The sequence below is a fragment of the Parasteatoda tepidariorum genome, unplaced genomic scaffold (assembly GCF_043381705.1).
Source record: "Parasteatoda tepidariorum isolate YZ-2023 unplaced genomic scaffold, CAS_Ptep_4.0 HiC_scaffold_57485, whole genome shotgun sequence".
In the NCBI taxonomy this organism is placed as follows: Eukaryota; Metazoa; Arthropoda; class Arachnida; order Araneae; family Theridiidae; genus Parasteatoda; species Parasteatoda tepidariorum.
This window is the reverse complement of record NW_027261827.1, coordinates 227,867-250,586: the sequence shown is the minus strand read 5'-3', so window position 1 is coordinate 250,586 and position 22,720 is coordinate 227,867. Positions and strand designations below refer to the sequence as shown.

At 27.7% G+C, this 22,720-nt stretch overlaps 1 protein-coding gene across 2 annotated transcripts in view; it reads left to right on the top strand.

The window, feature by feature from the left end:
* The window catches only part of LOC122272664 (epidermal growth factor receptor substrate 15-like), a 75,248-nt gene that overhangs the window by 45,721 nt on the left and 6,807 nt on the right, over window positions 1-22,720 (top strand). Inside the window, exons 4-11 of one of the 2 annotated variants that reach the window (XR_011636002.1) lie at window positions 1,019-1,271; window positions 4,556-4,604; window positions 4,749-4,898; window positions 5,858-6,024; window positions 9,184-9,243; window positions 12,633-12,723; window positions 13,575-13,673; window positions 16,967-17,028. Coding sequence is in view for 1 of the 2 variants with exons in the window: in XM_071176945.1 (XP_071033046.1) it covers window positions 12,633-12,723; window positions 13,575-13,666 (183 nt within the window). In the remaining variant the exon portion in view is untranslated. The remainder of the gene's footprint in view (window positions 1-1,018; window positions 1,272-4,555; window positions 4,605-4,748; window positions 4,899-5,857; window positions 6,025-9,183; window positions 9,244-12,632; window positions 12,724-13,574; window positions 13,674-16,966; window positions 17,029-22,720) is intronic. The other variant, XM_071176945.1, reaches the window with a different exon arrangement.

The window sequence follows — 22,720 nt, the reverse complement described above, 5'->3', positions numbered from 1 at the left end:
ACACTACACGATTCATTTCGAAAATGCAAAAAAAAAAAATTCTGTACCTTTTAAGTAATTTTATGTAAAATTTAAGCATAGTATAAGTAACGTTTTTATCTTATAAACATTAGCACTTAATCTTTTAAACCAGTAATGTGAAGTAATCCAGTAAGTAGTAATCTATTAGGTAACCAGTAAGTAGTAATCTTTTAAACCAGTTAATACAATAAGTGTTAGTTTATTAGATACTGAACAAAACTGATATTATTAGGATAAATATAGCGCAATATATTTTATTAAATTATTTTTTATCAACCATAAATTAAAATTTGATGCGTAATTAAGTTGATTTCCAAATGAATCTTCGACAACGAAATTCTGTTCCCCTGAAATATTGATCTAGTATAAAATAAAATTATTTAGAGTTTCATTATTCAAAAATAAAAAAAAAATATTAAAAATGTTAAAAAAAAATTAGTGAGAAATATAAAACTGAAAAAAAATAGTTCTTTATTCGTAAAACAAAACTTAAAACCAGGAAATTTTAGGAAAAAACNATAGAAAGAGTCTATAAAAAAACACTTAAAATGTCCGTGAATAAAATCGCCGTCAAAAACAATTATAGTTCCTAGGACAAAAGTTACCTAAAACTTGTTTTTCAAAGCTTTTATCTCTTAGGGACGCAAACGATTTCCTAATTTGAGTTAAGGGTTTCGTGATGAAATTCAAATTTGTGGTTTCGTACATTTTAAAAAACTTGTATTGGTCATAACTTTTAATGGTGGAAGAGTTAACGATTCGTTTTGTTAAAGCAGCGTATGCTGTAAGAATTTTATGAAGTGAGCCTATGTTTTGGGGCAAAATTTCCTTCTTGATTAATTTTGCAAAATCTTGTTTTACCCATATTTTTTCTAGTTTCAATAATGAAACTATTTTGTTGAGCCAACAGATTTCTACAATTTTCGGCAAAATTTAACAGGTTTTTATGTAATAAATCAGCTAAAACTTGTTTCTGACATACTTTTTTTATTGATAGGTGGGCTTACCAAACTCTTTGCTAGGATAGCGAGTTCCTACAATGAGCCAATGTTGTACCCTTGCTGCCGGGCTGACCGTAGGATGTTTTCGTGGTTTTCTACTCCATATAACTCAAATGTGGGTCAGTTCCATTAAAAAGTCCTTCCCGAAGGTTAGTTTGCTGCAATGCTTGACCGCATATTGGAGCTGACATTGGCTACGGATTCAACGTTCAAGGAGGGCTGGAAAATAAAATGAGCTGATGTTTAAAGGTAAAATATTGTGCTTTATTTGTCAAAAGTTAGCTAAAACTTATTTTGGCACTTATCGCGGGCTAACGTCTGTAGGTTAAATGCAAATTTGTTGTATTTGGGTCATAAATTGTATATCTAGGGAAGGGAATTTCTTTCTCACTGCACCAATGTGATTTTCTTTGACAATTTTATTTTATAACCGTCGTTGAGCAGCAGACCCAATTTTGGATTAACAACTTCAAATGTTCAACTACGTAGCCTTGTAATTTTGAACCCCAACCAGAAGACACGTGATCAAGTATTTGGAGAAATTTACCTTTATGGAGACTTTTTTTACAGAACTATCATTTATTTGCATTAAACAGAGAGGAAAACCTTCCACGGTTAATCTGACGGCAAGGGGACTCTAACCCATGATCCGTCTACCATTGAGGATAATTTTTGCCAGGACTAGGGTCGATGCATGCCGGTCGCGGAATTCGAATCGACCAGTCATCGCAGGAATTCGAACCCGTTTCACCTCATTGGAACTCTCTATGCTCTGAGCCATCAGGGCATTCAAACTATGCCCTACATATTGCCTTTAAATATACCAATTGTGCAATTTCCTTTTAGTTTTTTTTTTACTAGTAACATGTTAAAACACGATATGAATAACTGGAGCTGCGATTAATAATTAAGCATAAAACTATACTTTGTAAGAGTAAAAGTTGGCAATGTGTAAAAGAGAAACAAAAATACTTAATAGCTCCGATCTTAGTAATTCGGATCTTAGGTTCAAAATAAATAATTGGTCATAATTTAATAGATTTTTCTAAAATCTTTTGTCTTCTCATCCAATGAATTATTTTTTCTCGACAAAGTCAACCAATCACTCATTTCCATGAATCGCTAACAGCAAAATCATTACAATTGTTGCATTAATGCTAATTTTCTGAATTTCATTTTAACCATTTTAGCATATTTTATTGAAAAGAAAAAGGTTCTTTTATGAACCAACTAGATGTTAACATTAACTGTTTCTGTTAGTAACTATTTGATTCTTGGTTCAAAATTCGAATTGTGTATTAATCACAATGTCGGAAGTTCGTAAATGTTGCTTACATTCCAGAGATGATATTTTCGAAACTGTTTCTCCTTTTACCCTAAAAAGCTGACAAATACCAAGGATTGTATGAAAAAGGTGCTAAATGATTTTTAAACTAATAGAAATTTTTATTATTAACTATATTTGTTTATTAGAAAGAAGGAAAACGAAACCTTGTTTTTTTTTGTTCTGCACTGTACAGGTTTCAAGTTGGGCAACCAGATGACCAAAATTTTAAACTTAATATTAAGTGAATAAGGTATCATTTCCAAGGTAAAAATTTTAAGAATTAGAAATAATGACTTAAACCTTAATATCAGTTTTCATTTAGTTTGACAACTAATTGAAGGGCAACATAATATGAAATTTTTAGCTGTGCTAAGTGAATTTCTAACAAAGTACAGTTTTTTTTTAGAAAAAAATTCACACTAATGTTGGAAAATGGAAGAAATAATAATTAAAGTGAACTGTAACAAAACAGGTTATTAACAGACACAAATGTGACATTTCACACTTTGATTTACAAAAAAAAAAATTCTCATACACTTATGTTTCTTGGTATCGCAAGTAAAATATCATAATTAATCATACTGTGCAACTAAGATTTAAAAAAATTTAATTATTTTTCTGTTTTTTTTTTCCTGTTTAAAGCAAGATTTTGATAATAATAAGTATTTTTATTGTAAATTAATAATTGGTTTTGCATCAGACACCACAGCTTTTCTTTTTATTACATTTGTTTTAATTTATTTCCATCTCTTATTTTGCTTTTTTTATGAAATGAAATATGAATGGAAACCATCTAAATATTCCCTTAGGTTAATTTCCAATAATGTATTTAACTTCAATAACCTAATAAAATTTGTTTAACTATGCTGTGTTTTAAGTTAATAATATAAATAACTTAAAATAAAAAAATATATATAAAAACTTCATTGATCAATTTTTAAGTTAATTTGCTTATTTATTCGTTACAAGTTACTCAGTTTTGCTTTTTTGAGAAACAATTTAACTTTATTTGGAACATTTTAAATCAATCATTTTACTTAGATCTTGAAAAATTTATGTATTTAGAGAAAAAAATTCAGAGCATCCTATAGTTATTTATTTTTTTGAGTAAAGAAAAAATATTCCTTTAAAAAAATTATGAACCTACTTTCATAGCAAACTTCAATAATATCTCGCATCCTATTCAATTATTAGGTGATTGGAATAAATATTTTTAGTAGTTATTGGGCCTGTAATTGGCAAATGAAACTGTAGAAGGGGTATTAAAAGAGAATAAAAATGAATTCTGGAATTCACATAAAATTTTATAGCCAGAAAAAATTGTTATAGACTAATAATACAGTAAAAGAATTTTTCCCCTTTTAATGTACAGTGACATCTTTTTCAATAGATTTTTTTTATTGTATATAAAAATAATGCAACTTCTTGTCATTTTTTCCCTATTTCTGTATTAAAAAAAAAAGAAGAAAAATTCAGCGACAGATTTTTATTCCAGAATTTTTTAAATTATTAAGTTTATGGACATATTGCTTAAATATGAGTTTTATTTACATTGTTGTTAATATACCTTGCGCAATTAAAATTAGTGATTTTTCAACTAACTTTTACAAGATGGAAAATGTATAATGCACATTGATTCTTTCATTCCAACAGGAAATAGAACACAATTTTAATTTTTTTGGGGTCACTGCATTTCCTATTTGGTACATTTTGTGCAAAAGCTACAAAACTAACAATTTAAAACATTTTTATTCGCTAAAAGTAATATATTCTACAAGCTAAACATATTATATTCTTCACATCTATTCAAGATGATATATTAAAAAAAATTACATTTTAAATAAAATGCTCTATAATATTGACACCTTTCTTGTACCCACCTGCACTTTATGAGAAAAGAAAACATGCTGACCTGGAAGTTTTAAGATTCTTACTGGAAAACCTGGAAAAATCAGGGAAATTTGAAACCTGATTTGAGTGGCCACCCTGTTTTTGGCACATTATCAAAAAGTTCAAGTTTTGTTTTTACTTATTTCAAAATAATTTAACAAAAAAAAAATTTTTTTTTAAAAAAATATATTTCGATAAATTTTATTCTGTGCACTATATGCCATAAACTGAATTGGTATTTTTAAAACATATTATTTTTTTAAAAACACAGTTCCGTCCTATTTTGTTAATTGCGTATGTTTTTTTTCCTTAACAGATTGATGCTATGAAAAAAACAGAAAGAGGAACGAGAAATGGAATCAGAGGTTTGTTGTTAAAAATTTAAATTGATTTTGTCAAATATTTAGTCTTTTAATTTGTTAAGATTAATTGAAAGATTTTATTTCAGTATATTGATACTAAATTTAGAGTACGCTATTGTTTGAACAATTAAATTTGTGCTAATTTAGATACAAGAAAAGGAACTGAATGAAAATTGGGTCGAATTGAATGAGTTAAAGAAAGAAGAGTCTCAGATGGAAAGCAAACTCAATTCAAGCAAAACTCAACTTGATGCATTGACTTCTTCTTTACAAAGTAGCACCCTTCAGATAAGTCAAGTAAATAATTTTATATTACTTAATATTGTTTATTAAATTTCAGCTTATTTTTTAAAACACTTGTAATAGTAAAAGACAAATAATCCACTTTAATGTGATAACAATAGTAAATTAAAAACAATGCATGAAAACAAAAATGCATCATTCTAGCTCAATCTAATATTTTCTCCGTTTCATTTTGCCTATTTGGTTCGAAGAATGAGTTTGAGGCACTGAAATTTATCCACTGTAAAAAACACAATAAATCCTTTATACTTGTCTCCACTTATTTGTTATTTATTTATTTTTTTAAAAAATAAATTTAAAGCTCCTTTTATAATTTGCTTTTTATGGAGAAGAAAAAGATGTAAACACAGCCTTATTTTATCCTTTTTCTATTTACTTTTTTTTTCAAAATAAATTTCAAGCTTATGTAAGCAATTTAATTTTTTGTATATTTGATAAACTAATAATTCACGAAAATTGTACTTATTATATATTCCTACGCTATGATTTTCAATTATATCCTCTACCGCATCATTCTGTTTTTGAAAATTGAGCTTTGAGCTACTTGTTGAAAAAACTTGGCAGCTTAAAATATTTACAACTTAATTCGTCTTAGTGGAGTTTTTGTTGAAAACAATTAAAGTTGCCTTGTTTGTGTATTTCTGTCCAGATTAAAATTAAAAATGATCAAATACAAGACCAAACACAATACAGCACAGGTTAATGAGTGAAGCTATCAAAGATATGGATAAGCAATTTAATTTTCGTCTGTCTGTTAAAGTGATAATTCACTAAAATTCTAATTATTATACTCCTTGGCTACACTTTTCAATTTTATCCTTTTGTTGCATTTGTAAGTTTTTTAAAATCAACTTCTTAATGATAAACTTGATATCTTAAAATACTTAATTTGAATGTAGATTGTTTTGTTGAAAACTTACTTAACTTTCCTTGTTTATTTTATTTTCTTCCAGAAAAAAATTAAAATTGACCAAATACAAGAGCAACATAGGTTAAATGAGTGAAGCTATCAAGGATATAGATAATGTGCTTTCTTTTGTTGATTTCCAAAATATATCAAACTTTACTATGTATGGTTTTTCTACACCTAATGATGACAGAGCCTATATTTCACTAACATGTAAGTGTGCATTTAGTTTTGATTAGATTATTTATCACTTAGAAAAATGCATTGTGTTTATCTTTCGTTCAGATCATAAAGGTCCATGTAAGTTTTAATTATTATAATTTGTTTACATATATAAAAGAAATTCTAATTTCAACTAATAAATACAATGCTTGCATTTCTGTTCTAATTTTAAACTGTATAATTTTTAGAAATAATTACCAAACATCTAAGTGATAAAGGCAATCCCTTTATTTTACAAGATAGCAAATTTCTGGTATGTTGGGAGTATATGTCGTTTACAGAAACTTAAGATAAAAGCTTTTAAAATTTAAAAAACATTAAAAAAAAAGACAAGTCTCCAAAATTTTTCATTCAAACCATCACTGCTAACTTATTGATTCCAACACATATGACGTCCTTGAATCTTAAGATTTTTAGCTTTATGGTACATTTAAAAATGTTTTTACATCATGTTTTATTTTTTGAAATACTCTTGAAAAAAATATTTTGATTTTTTATATTTTTCATATTTTTTTCTGGTCATAAGTATTGTTTTTTAAAAGAAAGCCTTAATATGCAAAATGTTATGAAAGAAAAAGAAAATTAATTGTATATAACATATTAAAATAGTTCTTGAAAAGGTTAATCCATACACAGTTATTCATATCTATCACATCGATTATAAATGCATCAATATTTCTCGCTCAATTAATGTCCATCTTCACTACTTGTGTATAAGTAGAGCCACTGATTTTTGTAAAATTTTAGCGGTTCAAAAATTTGATATATGGGTGATTCTCACGAAACATGACAATTCGGACCAAAAAATTTCTTCAAATTTAAAGTAATCTAAAAATTTTTTCGTATACTTCTTTAGCTACACTTATTAATATCTTATAGACATCAGTGTTGTTTATTGACATTTGCTCGAGAAAAAAAAATAAAATAGAAATTCACCAAATCTTGAATGCCAGGAAAATGACATATTACCTTAGAAGTTTAAAAAACAGTCATTTTACGTTAATAGTAAGTAACTCAACTTAATGTTAGATGGACCATAAATTGCTTAAATTAATTCTTTTTATCCACTGTAGAAAGAAACAAAAAGTTTTTTGTTGCTGATATGTACAGAACAAAATTGTGTATAATAATCATTTATTAAATAAATAAATAGCTTTGATTACATCCAAGCATATTACAGTCATTCATAAACTTGGTATTAGGTTAATATTTGCTTTCCCTCTTTACAGTCTTAGCAGTTAAAAAGAATTTCTGGTAACACTTCAATGTCCTGGTATTCAGAGGCCAGGAAAATGACATCCTGGATAATGACAAATTCGCCATTTTATAGCATGTAACTTTAGTTTAATTTAATATTTTGGCCGAAGACGTTTATATTCTGCAGAAAACAACAGTATTTCTTAAAATAACTCAGATGAATCATGTAGTTTTTGTTATTAATGATTTCAAGAAGCCAGGAAAATGACAGCATAAAAGCCTACTCATCTTGAAACAATTTTTGAAATAGATTTTGAGCCAGAAAATTGGTTCTTTATTCATGCAACAAGACATGTTCAGATAGGAGGGTATCTTATCAATCTATTAACATAAGATATCGATTCTTGGCGCTATCTGTTTTGGTCACTAAATAAAAGTAGCCAGGAAATTGACAGATTTTCATGGGATAAACAAATAATTGATAGAAAAAATTATTTTAAACGAAAAATTATTTTATAAAAAATTATTTTAAAATTATTATAGTAAACAATACCCTCTGCGTATATTCTATAAATGCTTACATAGGATAAGATAAAAAAAATTAGATTTTGAGAAATGTATGGGAAGTTTTGAAGCTAGTTATTATTGGAAATATTGTTTGGGACATGCCAGGAAAGTGACATTTTGATATTCATTTTAATTTTTTAAGTATACAAAATTAAAATGAATATATTAAGTATATTTTAAAATGCTAACAGCAATGCTATTTATTAATACTTTTTTTAAAAAAATTCTTTTATTATTATAGTATTAGATCTTGGAGCAAGGGACAGTGAATTGCCATGTTTCGTGAGAATCACCCATATACATTTTGATATATGGTATTTTAATTATTCTACTCTTGTGTTTCTTTAAAAGACAACACCTTAGAGCGTCCCTTTTTTTAATAAGTACTGATCTCATGACTTTGACCTAGTCATATTTAGTTAGTTTTGATGATTGTTACATTTGTGTTTGGTGCAGTATGACCAATTCTAATTCTTCTGCCATTAAGCTTTACATACATGGTAATCCTTAAAAAAAAAAGTTCGTATTATCACCTATATGGTCTTTTATTTTGTTTTAACAATTTTTTTTTAAATTTTTACTTTCTTTTTTACTAAATGCATTGTATCATATTTCATACATTCAATGGTTTGTGTTACTTCAACAATTAAAAAGGAAAATTTTCTTGCTGAGCATGATTAAAAATATACACTAAGTGCAAGGGCAGAAATTCTTTTATGCGTCTGGGCTTCTCAGCTTTATTCGAAGTTTAATCTTTTTTTTTCATATTCAAAAGGTAGTTTTCAAGTGCTTACTGTAATCAACTTTAAGAAAATAGTGAATGAACTATAAAGTATTCGATATAATCACTTTACTATTCCACAAATGTGCAAAAAGTGCCCGACTGCATCAGTGATGCATAAAAAATGTGTTTTGTTTCAAAAAATTAGTTTTCAGTTTATACATCATTTAATCCCTCTTCTAGAAACAAAAATGGTTGATATTTCTCAGAAAATATTTGCTTATACAATGACATTTTTAAAATTTTTATTATTATTGTTTCTTGTTATTGAATTGGCAGATGTTAAATTACTTAAATTATACAAGTCTAAATTTATTACTTTTAATTTTTTTTTCTTCATAAAATACATTAAATCGAATTTAAACTTTCCAAATTATCGAATTTATGCAACTTTATGGGAACTTAATTTGTTGGAAATTTGGATACTAATTTTTTTTATAGGTTTAATTTCTTTACACTATGAATATTAAAATCTATATGGTTTGTCTGAAAGTATTCGCAATTATTTTTATAGTAGTACTCTGATTCTATATCAGACTGTATCAAACTGCATTTGTGATTTAGTTAGCTAAATAATTTTTAAAAATGCATGAAATATTTTTAAGGTCCCAAAAACCTTTGATGAAGTTGAACCAGCTGTAACTGCACCTCTCAATGATTTTCAGGTAATCATATTTTCCCATTTATTTCTTTGAAGAGAAATTTTAAAATCTTTCTTATTATTCACAAAATATGCACCCCATTTGTGTTCTAAACATGTGGCCTCATGTTCTCTATGAGGCATTAAGAGAATTATGTCAATTCGAGCATACTTACAGAATTAATTATTGCTCAACATATGTGGAAATCAAATTGGAAAATTATTTTGAAGTACAGTCGGACCTCTATTTAAAGAAGTCGCTAAATCCCAGTAATAAATTCGTTATATGGAAAATTCGTTAAATAGAAAAATCACCTTTTGAAATACTTAACCGAAGCAAAACAGGTTTTAAATTCATAAACACTAGACATAATTAAAATAGCAATTGATACGCCTTTATCTTTCAAAGTAGCATTTGCTATTTGTTCTATAAATCTTAACCATAAAAGAAATCTGCATGGAAAGCAAGCATAGAGCAAAACATTAACCAGTATTACACTATCATATTACATGCATGTTAAACTAAAAAAAAGCTAAATTTATGCACAAAGCTATATCTGCATTTGTTATAATAGTAATTTTAAACATGCGTTACAACATGCGTTCTTAAGTTTAAATGTTACTGATAAAATCCGTTAATTTTGTCGGAGTTTTTCGTTTGAAATGCAAACAGAAAGGAATTTTACTGCTTTCTCTATAAAAGTTACATGGCTTCAAAAATCAATTTAAGGGTATTTCCCCTAAATGCGTTAACAAGTTTGAAATGCTCTGAAATATTTTGGGAAATGGAGAAAGTGAATCTGAAAGAAAAGTTCGTTAAATAGGAAATTCATTTTGCTATTTGGAATCTATTTTACGAAGAAATTTCTAAAATCTTCTTCATTCCTCGAAAAAATTCACAAAATAGAGAAATTCGCAAAAGGGAAGTTCGTAAAATGGAAGTCCGATTGTAATAATAATAGTTTTTCATGTATCTGCAAACACACGCAATTTTGTTTGGATTGTGCGCATTTTCATAGTTCATCAACTGTTGGAGTATTTTGTATTTAAATGTGTTTTTAGATTTAAGTAGTTTTTACCATGCTTTAACTCTCTGGTCATCGCAATCTGAAATGCAAATACCTCCCTAAAATATGCCCAAAAATTTGTTCCCAAACTTTCTTCCCCTCTTTCTCTGCACGTTATGATAGTCAACTCACCTTACCAATGCGCAGTGAGCCAGCATCCAAGGTTCCGTGGCCAAAATTAGTATTTCGATAAAATCTGTTTCTAAATTTGAGGTTTTTTATTTAGGGTTTTCATGTGCAGGTAAATTGAATTGATTGTTGAAAATTTGAAATACATTAAAAATACCCCCCCCCCAAAAAAAGATGGTGGCTGAAATATGGCGTGCAAAAAAAATATATATATATACATATATATATATATAGTACGTTTAAATGATTTAATATAGCAATGAAAATATAATAACTTTCGTAATTTTAGATTAAAAATGAAGAGCAAACTATATTTCCGAAGTAATATTACAAAATGACGCGAATTAATTACAAAATAACGCAAAAACATGAAAAAAAACATAATTTTTGTTTTTCGGTATATTTAGTTCACCTTTGCAATATGGACAAAATGGGGTAGGTTTTTTCGAAAGAAGAAGCATCAAAGAAGAAAGACAACAAAAAAGTGAAGCTAATTACCTCGTGGAATATTTTGAAGATAAGTTTCGAAAGTGATTTAAGCATTGTGAAATGTCAAATGATAAGGTATAAACTATAAGTTTGTCAAGAGTATTAACTAATCCAACAAATTTAAAAATTTTACTATAATTTCAGACTAATTACTCTGATAAAAATGTAACACAATGGTGAAATTCCTATATATATTTCTGAAATTGAAATTTAAAAGTTACATTAAAAAAAAATTTTTTTAGCATATTTTTCATTACATTGTACTCTTGTCGGTTCAAAAAGTAAATTATAATGTTTGGAATGATTATGAATACTTAATTTGGTCGATATTAAAGCTGTATTAACATATTTTAGTAGAAATTTAATTTTTGGGTCTTCTGGCCCACTGTGCAATGGTAAGTGCTAAGGAATTGAAACAGGAGACTTTTCAAGGACAAATGAAGGTTGTATTGAAAAAATCTTTGCCTTCTGTTTTTTTATTTATTTTTTTTATATCTCAATTTAGTTGTTGAGAATTGAAATCAGAATACTTATTAAAAATATACCTCAATTTTTTTTAAAAATAAAAAGTTTATATTTTTTTTTTATCTGGAGACAATTTTTTTTTCAATTTCATAATTAAAAAATTTAATTTCTTTTTAAAATAAAGAACCGATTTTATTCAAATTTTAAGTTACTTTATTGATTGTTTCCATAATGTGACATAATTATTTAATACTACTTAATATCATTTTCAAGATCTAAAATTTAAGTTTCGTTTTTCTAATTTTTTTCTTTGAATATGTGGAAACGCATTACATGAATCAAATTTTTACAGGCAAAAACTAAACTTATTTTAATTGTCTTCATAAATTGTTTATAGAATATATATTTGAAAATATTAAATTTTATATCCTTTTGAAGTGAAACACGATTTTAATATTATAGTGAGTGATAATGAGTTGTAAAGAAAAAAATCCTTGCTCACCAGGTTTTAATAATTTCCTTCTTTCTTTATATGTGTAATAAATTGTGATTTTATAGATTCTATTTTCCTTATCAATTCTAAAAATTTTATTATTTGGCACCTGAAGAAATTCTGAATCTAATACAGATTGCATAAAATGAATTTAAATTTTGTTCTTTTTCCTCAAACATTTAAAATATTTAACAGTACCGTCATACTTTGATAATTATAGATTATTTTCTCTCATAATTAATCTGAAATGCTTTATGAATCATGAAAAAAATAAAAACAGTAGAAAAAAGCACCTTAATTAGCAGTTATATAAATTCAGATTCAATTTTATATCGGCGGTTGAACCCAAATTTAATGAAGGTAATTAAATGTTTGTTGTTAACAATTATTCGAAGCAAATTATATATTTTTGAAAACTAATTAATATACAATGTTTAACTTGAAATTTTACTTAATATATTTTTAATTTTTTATTCAATTATATAATATATAGTAGTATTGTTATAATATAGCAACAAACAATAGTCTCTGATTGAAAATTATTATTTGCATATTATCACGCCTGAGTACCCCTCTACTTTCCCTCAGAGCGGTGAAACTCTGAACAAATTTATAACACGTTTTAATCATAATTCCACAAATTTTTGTAAAAAAAATTCTATGTTGAAAGCGCAAAATGTTCCCATTCCTGTTATACTCATACTTGTTTTTGAATTATAGATATTTTATCGTCATTTATTTTGTTTAAATGTTATATTGGAATCTTTCTAGGAGGATCCATTTAAAAGTAGTCATCCCATCGAAGGTAAAACAAATGGATTTGCAAATGATCCATTTTCTGGTGAAGATCCATTCAAATCTGGTAAGATGACGTAAATATTTAGATGAGTTTCCTAATTTCGTTATGCATTTTCATGGAATTAGTTAACTGAAAGTACCATTTTTGTTTCATTTATAAATTCATTATATATATATATATATATATATATATTAGCCAATCGTCAGAGTAAATATATGCATATCTAAAAAATATGGCATATTTGTAAATTTTAAAAAAAGTGTATGATTTTTTTTCCACCTTAAAATAACTTAACAATGAATGTGAACCAGCAGTATGTGAATAGGCTGTTCATAGCTATTGATATTAACAATTCTACTGCTGACATTTTTATTATGGCTTGGAGACAACACTATAATTGCAATATATATATTTTTAAAGACTTTTATTATGTTTTATTATTTTATATGAAAATTTTATTTTGTCTTAATATTGCTTTAGAGAATTTTATTTTAACTTATTATTAAATTTTTAATGATCCTTTGAATAAGTTCCTGTATTTATCTTAAAATTGCTGGTATCTAAACCACTCATTGATAATGGCAATTTTTATTTGATTCGCTTTTTTAGAGTTATATAGTTTTAGTGATAAATTATTTCCTTCTTAAGTTAAAAATGTTGCTCTTTGCTTTTAACTCTAATGATTTTGTTACACTCTTCAAATGACATTTTGTACTATAAATAGTTTTTGCATAATTAAGGTTTTAATTATTATTATGTAAAGTTTGCTTTTTATTTAATTTAATAAAACTGAATTTATGTATGATTCAGCTTTATAGGTTTCACTAAAAAAAATTTTTTAATGATAAAGTTTTGATTGATAATTAATGCTATTCAGGAACATATAGTGTCTAGAATTTTCTCTTATTTTATAGATCCTTTTGTTGATACTAATGTTGCAGCAGCTAGTGATCCTTTCAGGGGAGACCCTTTTGAAAGTGCTTTTAATGTAACTGCATCACAATGAAAAAAAAGTGAGAATTTTGATTTGAATATTTTGAACAATTTCTTTTATTTTGATTATTTCAAATTTTTAACAGGTATTAATAATTGGTTGTTATGAAATATATATATACATTATTATTTCTATCTCAGAGAGAATTTCTAACTGCCATTGATTTCCTGTAATTTCTGCGGGTTTTAGCTTTTGTTTCTGATTGCTGAAACTTTGACAAACACGATATTAATTAGTAAAATATTAATCATTTAACTAAAATTAATATTATTAAATGTTTTTTTTATCCTTATCGTTTTTCAAAAACAAGAGAACTTATAGAAAGCGAATTAAATGTTTTATTTTGATAATATTGCATATATTCGAAACTTTTAATACTATTGATCAAATGTGCAGTTCGATCAGAATTTACAAATTATTAAATACTATGAATGTTTCTTAGGGGGGTAAATTATGGAAAAATAGCTATTTGACTCTGCAAATGCATAGCTTCAGATATTATTCTTGAATTTTTTTTTTTTAATTTTTTTTATTGTCAAAGTTTTTTTATTGTAAGAATTAAATCAAAATTTACACTTTAAGGTTTTTGAATTCCTTTTTGTAAATTGGTTAAAAAATACATTTCTTATTAGTTTTAATTCAGTTTACATATACATTACATTCTATACATTCTATTTCACATATTTCTTTTGCTTAAAACTTATGATTCTTATAATATTAGAGCAAAAAGTTCCGTTATATACTGGTTTTAAAAATTAAGAAGAAATTTTAGATGTAATAGATTATATCCAGAACTACGGTATAGTCTTTAGGGAATTTACTATCAACATAATTAATGTAATACAAATTTAATGACCTTTCAATAAATATAATGCCTTTTGCATGATCAAGTGTATCTCTCCTGTGAGTTCAAAGGATGAAATAGATGATAAAAAAATGTAATAAAAAATAGGCTAATATTGTCCTGCATATGGAATAAACCTAGAATTTATTTTGCTCCAAAGCATTTATCCAGATATGGGAAAATTGAATTTCATCTATCTAGATATGAAGAAATTTACCTTTCATGCAATAGTTTTTTGAAAGGAGGGCCACGGGAATTGGACAGAGCCACAGTTATTTAAAGAAAAGTGAAAATGTTTTGAAGCAGTAAAAAATGTTAAAAGGAATCTGTCAAACCCATCAGTGGGGTAAAGTATTGGGCAGTTTTAAAGTTCTTGGGGCACTTGGTCATGATCATCTAGCAATATTGATTTCAGTCCCTTGAGGGTTTCTTTTTGGAGAGATATCGCACGCTTAAATTGCTCTCTAGAGTGTACCAAGCATGCTTTATAGAGATCAGATCCGGAGACCTGATTATCAAATCTACTCGACCAAAGGCCGCACTTTTTCAGAAAATTGTCTACCAGGTGAGCTCTGTGTTGTCATGTGTAACCTTAAAATGAAAATAGGGATAAACTCACCTCTGAAAAGGCAAAGAAAGAGTATCAAGGGCTCTTTCTTATACCTAGTCAAAGTGCTAGTTTGTAAAAGATAGAGGGGGTTTGCAGCTATTCAGCATACTGCTTACCACGAACACTAAACTTCCATAATTGTGAATTTCTTAATCATTACACTGATAACATTAGAGAATAGATAGTGGCGCCTCTGTTCAAAAGTGAAACTCTTTCATATGAAGAGAATCAGTGGTTTGCCAAAACTTCTCAAGTATCTGATAAACCAACCCTTATGTTATGTCATTACCATTCCATTCACAACCATTATGTGTTTGCCTTTTAATGGATACAGTTAACCCAAATTTGATTTAGATCCAGTTTTGATTTTGAACAGTCAACCTCAAAGAAGTCAGATAGACTGCGATTTTCTGAAAAGTGAAAATATAGACTTAATAGATTATCCAGCAAAAAAATAAGATCTCGACTCACTTGCCATGAGAATCCAAGCTATTTTAAGGTAGAGAGTGCATTTCTTGTTTTTTCAGTGGAGTCAGCTATGCCCAAGAGCAGCCATACACACGTCACAGTCCATTTTACTGGGAGGACCCATTCACACTCCATTCATTCCTCCACGCATCATAATTTTGACCTTAACCAGAGGAAGATCAATGTCCAATTCAGTACTCCCAGAGGTATTGATTTGTTATGGGAACTTGAAGGACTTTGTGACTCCAACAAATTTAAAGTGTCCTAGTCTCAATTTAATGCACGATGAAATATGTCTGAAATGCTCTGGGAAGAGCAATTAAAACTTGCAGGCACCCTCAGAACAACCATCTAGACCCTAATAATAGTGTTGAATAATTGAGGCCAATTTCTACTTAGCTGATTTATTTCCATCGTTTTTGTTTGAGAATTTATTGTATGTCAATGAGAAGGGGGATATAGTTTGGAACAATTTTTCATTTGTTCGATTCAGTAGCTCCTGTTTCATACCTGTTGAATGTTCATTATATATGTATTGTATCAACTTATGTGCATTCAAAGCATCTTTAAAGAGTGATCCATTCTCTGGAAGTGATTTGATACTGCTTCTACCCCCTGGTAAGTAGTTGTTGCATTCTGACGGATCTGAATCTACTTATTTATTTTTTGCTTTTCATTTTTGAAAACTTTAGCTATCCAAATTCTAACTCTAGGCAAAATTGAGTAAGCTCTTCCCTGCTACTAACTTGTTACCCACTAAATAACATTGAGATAAGTTAGTTTTTGTTGCATGGGCCGGAATAGCCTGGTTGGTAGGTTTATGGTTCATGCTCGTGAGTTCAAATCCTGCTGGCCAAAGAGTCCCCGTGTATTAAATTCTGACTAGGACACTTTAAATTTGTTGGGGTCACAAAGTCCTTCAAGTTCCCATAATAAATCAATACCTCTTAGAGTACTGAATTGGACATTGATCTTCCTCTGGTTAAGGTCAAAATTATGATGCGTGGAGGAATGAATGGAGTGTGACTGGGTCCTCCCTGTAAAACGGGCTGTGACGTGTGTATGGCTGCTCTTGGGCATAAATGGCGCCACTGATAAAACAAGAAATGCACTTTCTGCCTGAAAATAGCTTGGATTCTATTGGCAGGATTGCCGTTATTGGCAAATGACATTTGTTACAACAACAGTTTTTGTTGCAACAATGCAACCAGTTCAACCAACCTTTTAACCGATTTGCAAAGTTATGCAAATATTTCCCTTCCAAGAGCAAAAATTGATGTCAGCTAAAAGTTTAAACATAGAAAGAGCAAGAGCTATTACTTATCTGGTTAAAAATTATTTTATTCTAATTATTTTAATAAGTGTATTAATACTTATTTCTTGTTTTTAGAAATAGATCGTTTTGATCCGTTTGGTTTATCTCAAGCAAATTCTAATCAAGCTCCTTGTATGGTATGTATGCCTTTTTGGTTTTAATTTGTTTATGGCAGATTTTCAATTGTTCAATGATTTAATTTCACTGAATTTTCTGAAAATTTTCTTAATAGATAAGAGATAAATATTCAGATTATTGATGGGTAAAACTGTCTGCATTTATAAATTTTGGTTGTTGTTTAATGTTTGCAACTTTATCTATTTTTAAAAAATTAACTTTATAAAAGCAGGCTGGCCACCCACCTTGAAAACTTGGAATTATCAGGGATTTTTGTATACTGGAAAAAACCTGGATAAATCAGGAAATTTTTAAGAAAAGCTAGAATTTTTTCTTAATTTAAATTATTTTACCATTCGCTATATCCACTTTATTCAGATGGAAATTTATCGTCAAACAGCTGAAATATCATCAATTTTGCAATACTTCATTAAAATTCTCTCCATTATTACCCAGCTAAACTAGAATGCCATATAAAACTCTCCCATGTTGCTAAATGAATGGAGAAATCTTTGACCTCTTTGGAGATGAGACTAAGCAGTTAAGGAAAGTCAAAAATTGTGGGGGAGGTGGAAGAAGGGGTTAGTATATTTGCTTCTGTTCATAAAAGGAGGGTTTTTCTGTTTTTTATCTTCTTGTCTGTGGGCTAAATTCATTTACTGTTCAAATTTGTTCCGATGCTTTGGGTGTATTTTTTTTCTTTTAACAAAATGTTTCAGTATTTTTAACTTTATTAAATTCTTCGAAAAGTAATTGGTTATAATTTAATAATAGATTTTATCTTACACTCTTTTTCTGAAAGCTTTTGTACTTCCATCCAATGAATTATTTTTTTCTCAGCAAAGGCTTTGAAACATGAAATAAAATAGATTGTAAGAGCTGTACAAAATTATTATTTAATTTTATGCTGGCAATAAATAAAGCTATTAAATTATTATTTTTCCTACTCAGTCTTTTTTCCTAGAAAAAATTGTTATAGGCTAATAATACAGTAAAAAATAGTTTTTATTTCCTTTTAATGTACAGTGACATTTTTTTCAATAGATTTATTTTAATTTTATATAAAAATAATGAAACTTTCGGTATTCTTTTCCATATTATTAAAGAAAAATAGCAACAGCTTTTTTTCCAAGATTTTTGAAGCTATTTAATTTAGGAAATATTGCTTATATGTGATTTTTATTTACATTGTTGTTAGGATATGTTACACAGTTAATATTTAAATGGTTGGTTTTTCAACTGACTTTTACAAGATGGAAAATGCTACTAAAACACATTGATCCATTCATTCCAGCAGGAAATATTAAACATTTTAAATTTAACGAAGTTATTTAATTGAAAAATAATGTTTATAGTATTAAGATTAAAATTAAAATTTTCAGTCTTTATAGTGATTATCATTAACTAAAATTTATATCCATCTTCAAAAATTTATGTCTGACACTGAGGTAAAAAAATTTCAAATTAATTATATATCATATTTTACAAGTTAAGAACTGCATAGAATTTCTTATTCAAGTGTCAGCTTCAAAATTCAGTCAAATTTACATTTAAATTGTAAACAAATTCGCAGAGTTCAGACAATTGACAATCAATTAAATGAGTGATCGTTTTTTGCTTTTGTGCGATTTACATCAGACACCCACAATTAAATCCATTTATTTTAACTTATTATAATCAGTTTTTATAAAATAAACTGTTTTTCGATTGGTTATGATGTAATAATATTCAATATAAAAATTTGATGATTATAACTTATGTTTTATAAGATAATTTTTCTAAGGAATTCATGTTAATTTTTTATATATGACACCATGGAATTGCCTATTTGCAAGAAGAAAAACAATTAAATTATCTAAACAAAAAAAAACACGGGGTTAGATAAGAATTCTTTAAATATTCTAATTTCTAAAAAGAAAAAAAAGATAAAGAATTTTATTTAGTGTTTTTCTATAGAATATGCAACGAGAAATTTGACAAATTTGCCTCTGAGAATACTGAATATCTCTTAAAATAATAGGGCTAATTCAAAATAAGCAACATTATTTAAAAAAATTTCTTGAGATATTGGTTTAAAGAAAACAATATCAATGAATTTTATAGAGAGCACTGTTTGGATAAAATAAAGTATAAAATGGCTCTATATTGAAATGTAAATAAATCTAAAAATTTACTGATGTGTAATCACCTAGAGTTATTTTCTTTTGCTTAATGAAAATATATTAAACAGTACTTATCCAAGGTTTTTTTAGGTCACTCAGTATTTTTTTTCTATTTGGTACTTCATGGTTGAAAGAGGCATAAATTCTATAAATTGAAATTCAGCCCAACAGAGTTGGATATTTGGTTTGAAATTGATGTAAGGTATTTTAGTGAGGAAAGGCGATACAAATTTGTTTCTTCAATTGTTCTACCTTGCAATCATTAAAAGATTTAAATAACTTTTTTCATTGATTTTTTTATTGTTTTAAATTCCGACGTTTTAGTTCTAAGATTTCTGTTCAGATGCTGAAAATTAATGCTAAAGATTGACTCTACAAAGTCTGTTGCTATAAATTCAATTTATATTAATAAATAAATTTCAAATTTTAAAACAAAAAAGTATGGGATGAATTTATTTATAGGAAGAGTCATAAGAAATTGAATTTATACGTGGTTAACAAGCTAATGTTATTTTAGTTTCCAAATAAACATGTGAGAGAGATTTAACATTGATTGTGTAGTCTCAAGTAGTGTAAGTCTCATGTTTGTGGTTATCGTTTGACTTAGTTTTCTCAAATCGTGATATTCTGAAGTCTTGGATATTCTAAATGCTTGGAAGTCTAAGGCTGTGGTGGTCTCAGGTATTCTCTCGTGGTATGCTCAAGTTGGTCTCAGGTTGTGTTCTCTGGTCGAAACAGTCTCAGTTTGTGTTAGTCTCAAGTTACGGTAGTTTCAGGTCGTCTGCGAGTCTCAAGTCATGAAAGTTTTAAGTGGCGGTAGTCTCAATGCGTAGTAGTCTCAAAGCGTGGAAGAGACTTCCTATTCCTGTTACTCGCACTACGTGTCTAGTAAAATATCGAGATAGTCTCAAATCGATATATAGTTCTTATCAAATTTTGGAACTCGTGTCTGGTATGGCCAATGCCCTTTCCGTAGGTCAAATCACCTTTTTTGACAGCCTGTTGCACGGACACTAATGCATTTTATAACAGCAGTAAAAATTTTTTAGTATATTTTAGTAGTAATAAATTCCTTTCTTCGTATATTGCTCACTTAAGCAGTAGATTTTCCTAAAAAACATTTTCGTCGTAAACGTGGTAAGATAGTAATTTTTAAATTGCTATATATATATATTGGAATCTTGAATGACAGAATTTTGTCAGCAACTTGCCGTAATAGTGAATTTCTTATTACATGCCGAACTTGTTGAATCGAACTTTTACTGTACTTAACACTTTATGTGCCAATTTATTAAAAAAATTATCAAAAGAGTGAGAAGCTTTTTTGTCCCATTAAATATAGTCTATTTTACACTTTGACAAATACTTTTTAAAAAAATTAAATGTTATTTTCCTATTTTTCATAATATTCTCAATATGGATTTTACAACTCTTAATCAAATTTTAATTTAAGTCAAGTATTTAATACTTTGTTTCTTAACTAGTTAAAAATATTAATGAATCAGTAAGAAAATATGAAAGACTTGCTTGCAAAATTGACCTTGATAGAAAGCTGAGAATTGAGGAATGAAATTGAGGAATAATAAAATGGCTTCCTAGAACGACTTACCAACATATAAATGGTTACATTGATGTTAAACTTCCAAGTAATCGTGTGTCGGCAACTAGTAATAGTAAACGTAAAGTCATATTACAGGGACAGGCAAGTTCAAATTGGATATTTTGTTCCGTTTCAATGCTTTATAGAAATATTATTAGTTCAACTTAAAAGTCTGATTGGTACATAAAGGGTTATACAGTGTCAAAAATTTATAAATATAATTTTTCGAAAGATTTGTATTGATATATTCATAACTTCATTGAAATCTTATTACTTTTTTTGAGTTTTATCCTTCAGATTCTTGTCTTTATGATGAGGATGGCATATATAATTGGCAGGTATTTTACGATGCCTCATAGCTCTGATAATAATATGATTTGTTGATTCTTTTCTGATAAAGGGGGGGGGGAGGAGATTATAAGCAATGCTAGCTTACGACATTGGAATAGGCTACGGCACGAAAAATTCATATTTGAAGTATCTAAGTCATAAATTGCAATTTCTAAGTAAAACTAGTTTTGGTGGTACAATTAACAAGTTGACTAACGAAGACAAATTATGGGCCTGATGATTTCTTACAATGAGATTAAAATTCAAACTTTCTAATCATAAAGAAAACTAAACATTGCTTTTTCCGCAACTCTTTGGTAGGTGAAATAACATAGACTTGGGTTAACAATTTCATACAAAGGGCAAACGTCCGCTCTTAAAATTCAAACTTGTTTCTAGTTAAGACACTTTAATTAAGATAATTACTTGAGAAAATTACATAACATATGTATAGACATAAAAGTGTAAATAATGTTTTGGTAGAATTTTTTTTTATATCGTATTACTCAATGTTTAAAAATTTATTTTTTCTGTAACTTACAATTGGTCCTGTAGAAGTCTTAAGCGTCCACGGTGAGAATTTTCATTTTTAAAGATTTGTAACAAGGTTCAAACTTTTTCCTACGTCATCAAGTCGCAACATTTTTTGCTTTCTTTTTTTTGTGGCTTCCCTAACAAAACTTTTGGGCGAACTATTTGCAACAATTCGCAAACGTTTTGCAGCAAAATTCAAACTTGGGGTTTCGATTACAAATTTTACCAAAAGTAAATTTTGCTTAAACTTTTTGATTTTTTAACTGAGCGAAATATTGCAAAATTAGTAAGAAATTGTTATCAGCCAGTGGCATTTTTATAGTTGCCACTTTTTCAAAAATTAGAAATTTAAAACAATATCCAAAGCTATCCATGTTATTTATGTAAAGCATCTCTCAAAATATCAATTACACTACACGATTCATTTCTAAGACGGAGAAAAAAAAATTCTGTACCTCTTTAAGTAGTTTTGTTTAAAATTTAAGCATAGTATAAATAATGTTTTTATCTTATAAAATTTAGGGCTTAATATTTTAAACCAGTAATGCTAGATAAAATTTGTGTTAGTTTAGAATCGTAAAGTTTACTAAACAAAACTGATATTATTGGGATTAATATAACGCGATATAATTTATTAAATTATTTTTTTAACATCCATAGATTAAAATTTGATGTGAAATTAACTTGATTTCGAAATGAATCTTTGATAACGAAATTCAGTTCCCCTGAAATACTGCTCTAGTGTGAAATAAAATTGTTCAGAGTTTCATTATTCAAAAATGAAAAATACGTACAATCCTAACTGATATGAAACTTTCAAATAGATTATTGCAAATAAAATATTTAAGAGAAAAAAGATGATCGGAAATCCATGTTACTGTACAAACTCTACAAATTCCAGATATGCGAAAGTTTCGTGTACTCGAAAACTGTAAATCTCAATTTTTTTTTAACATTACTCAATCCTTTGCAGAAAACAAAATTCTGCGTCTTACAGGAAACAAATTATGGCAATCAACGCTTATAAAAAATTGTAAAGATAAAGAGAGAAAAAACTATAATAAACTGCTGTTTGTAGAAAATGCA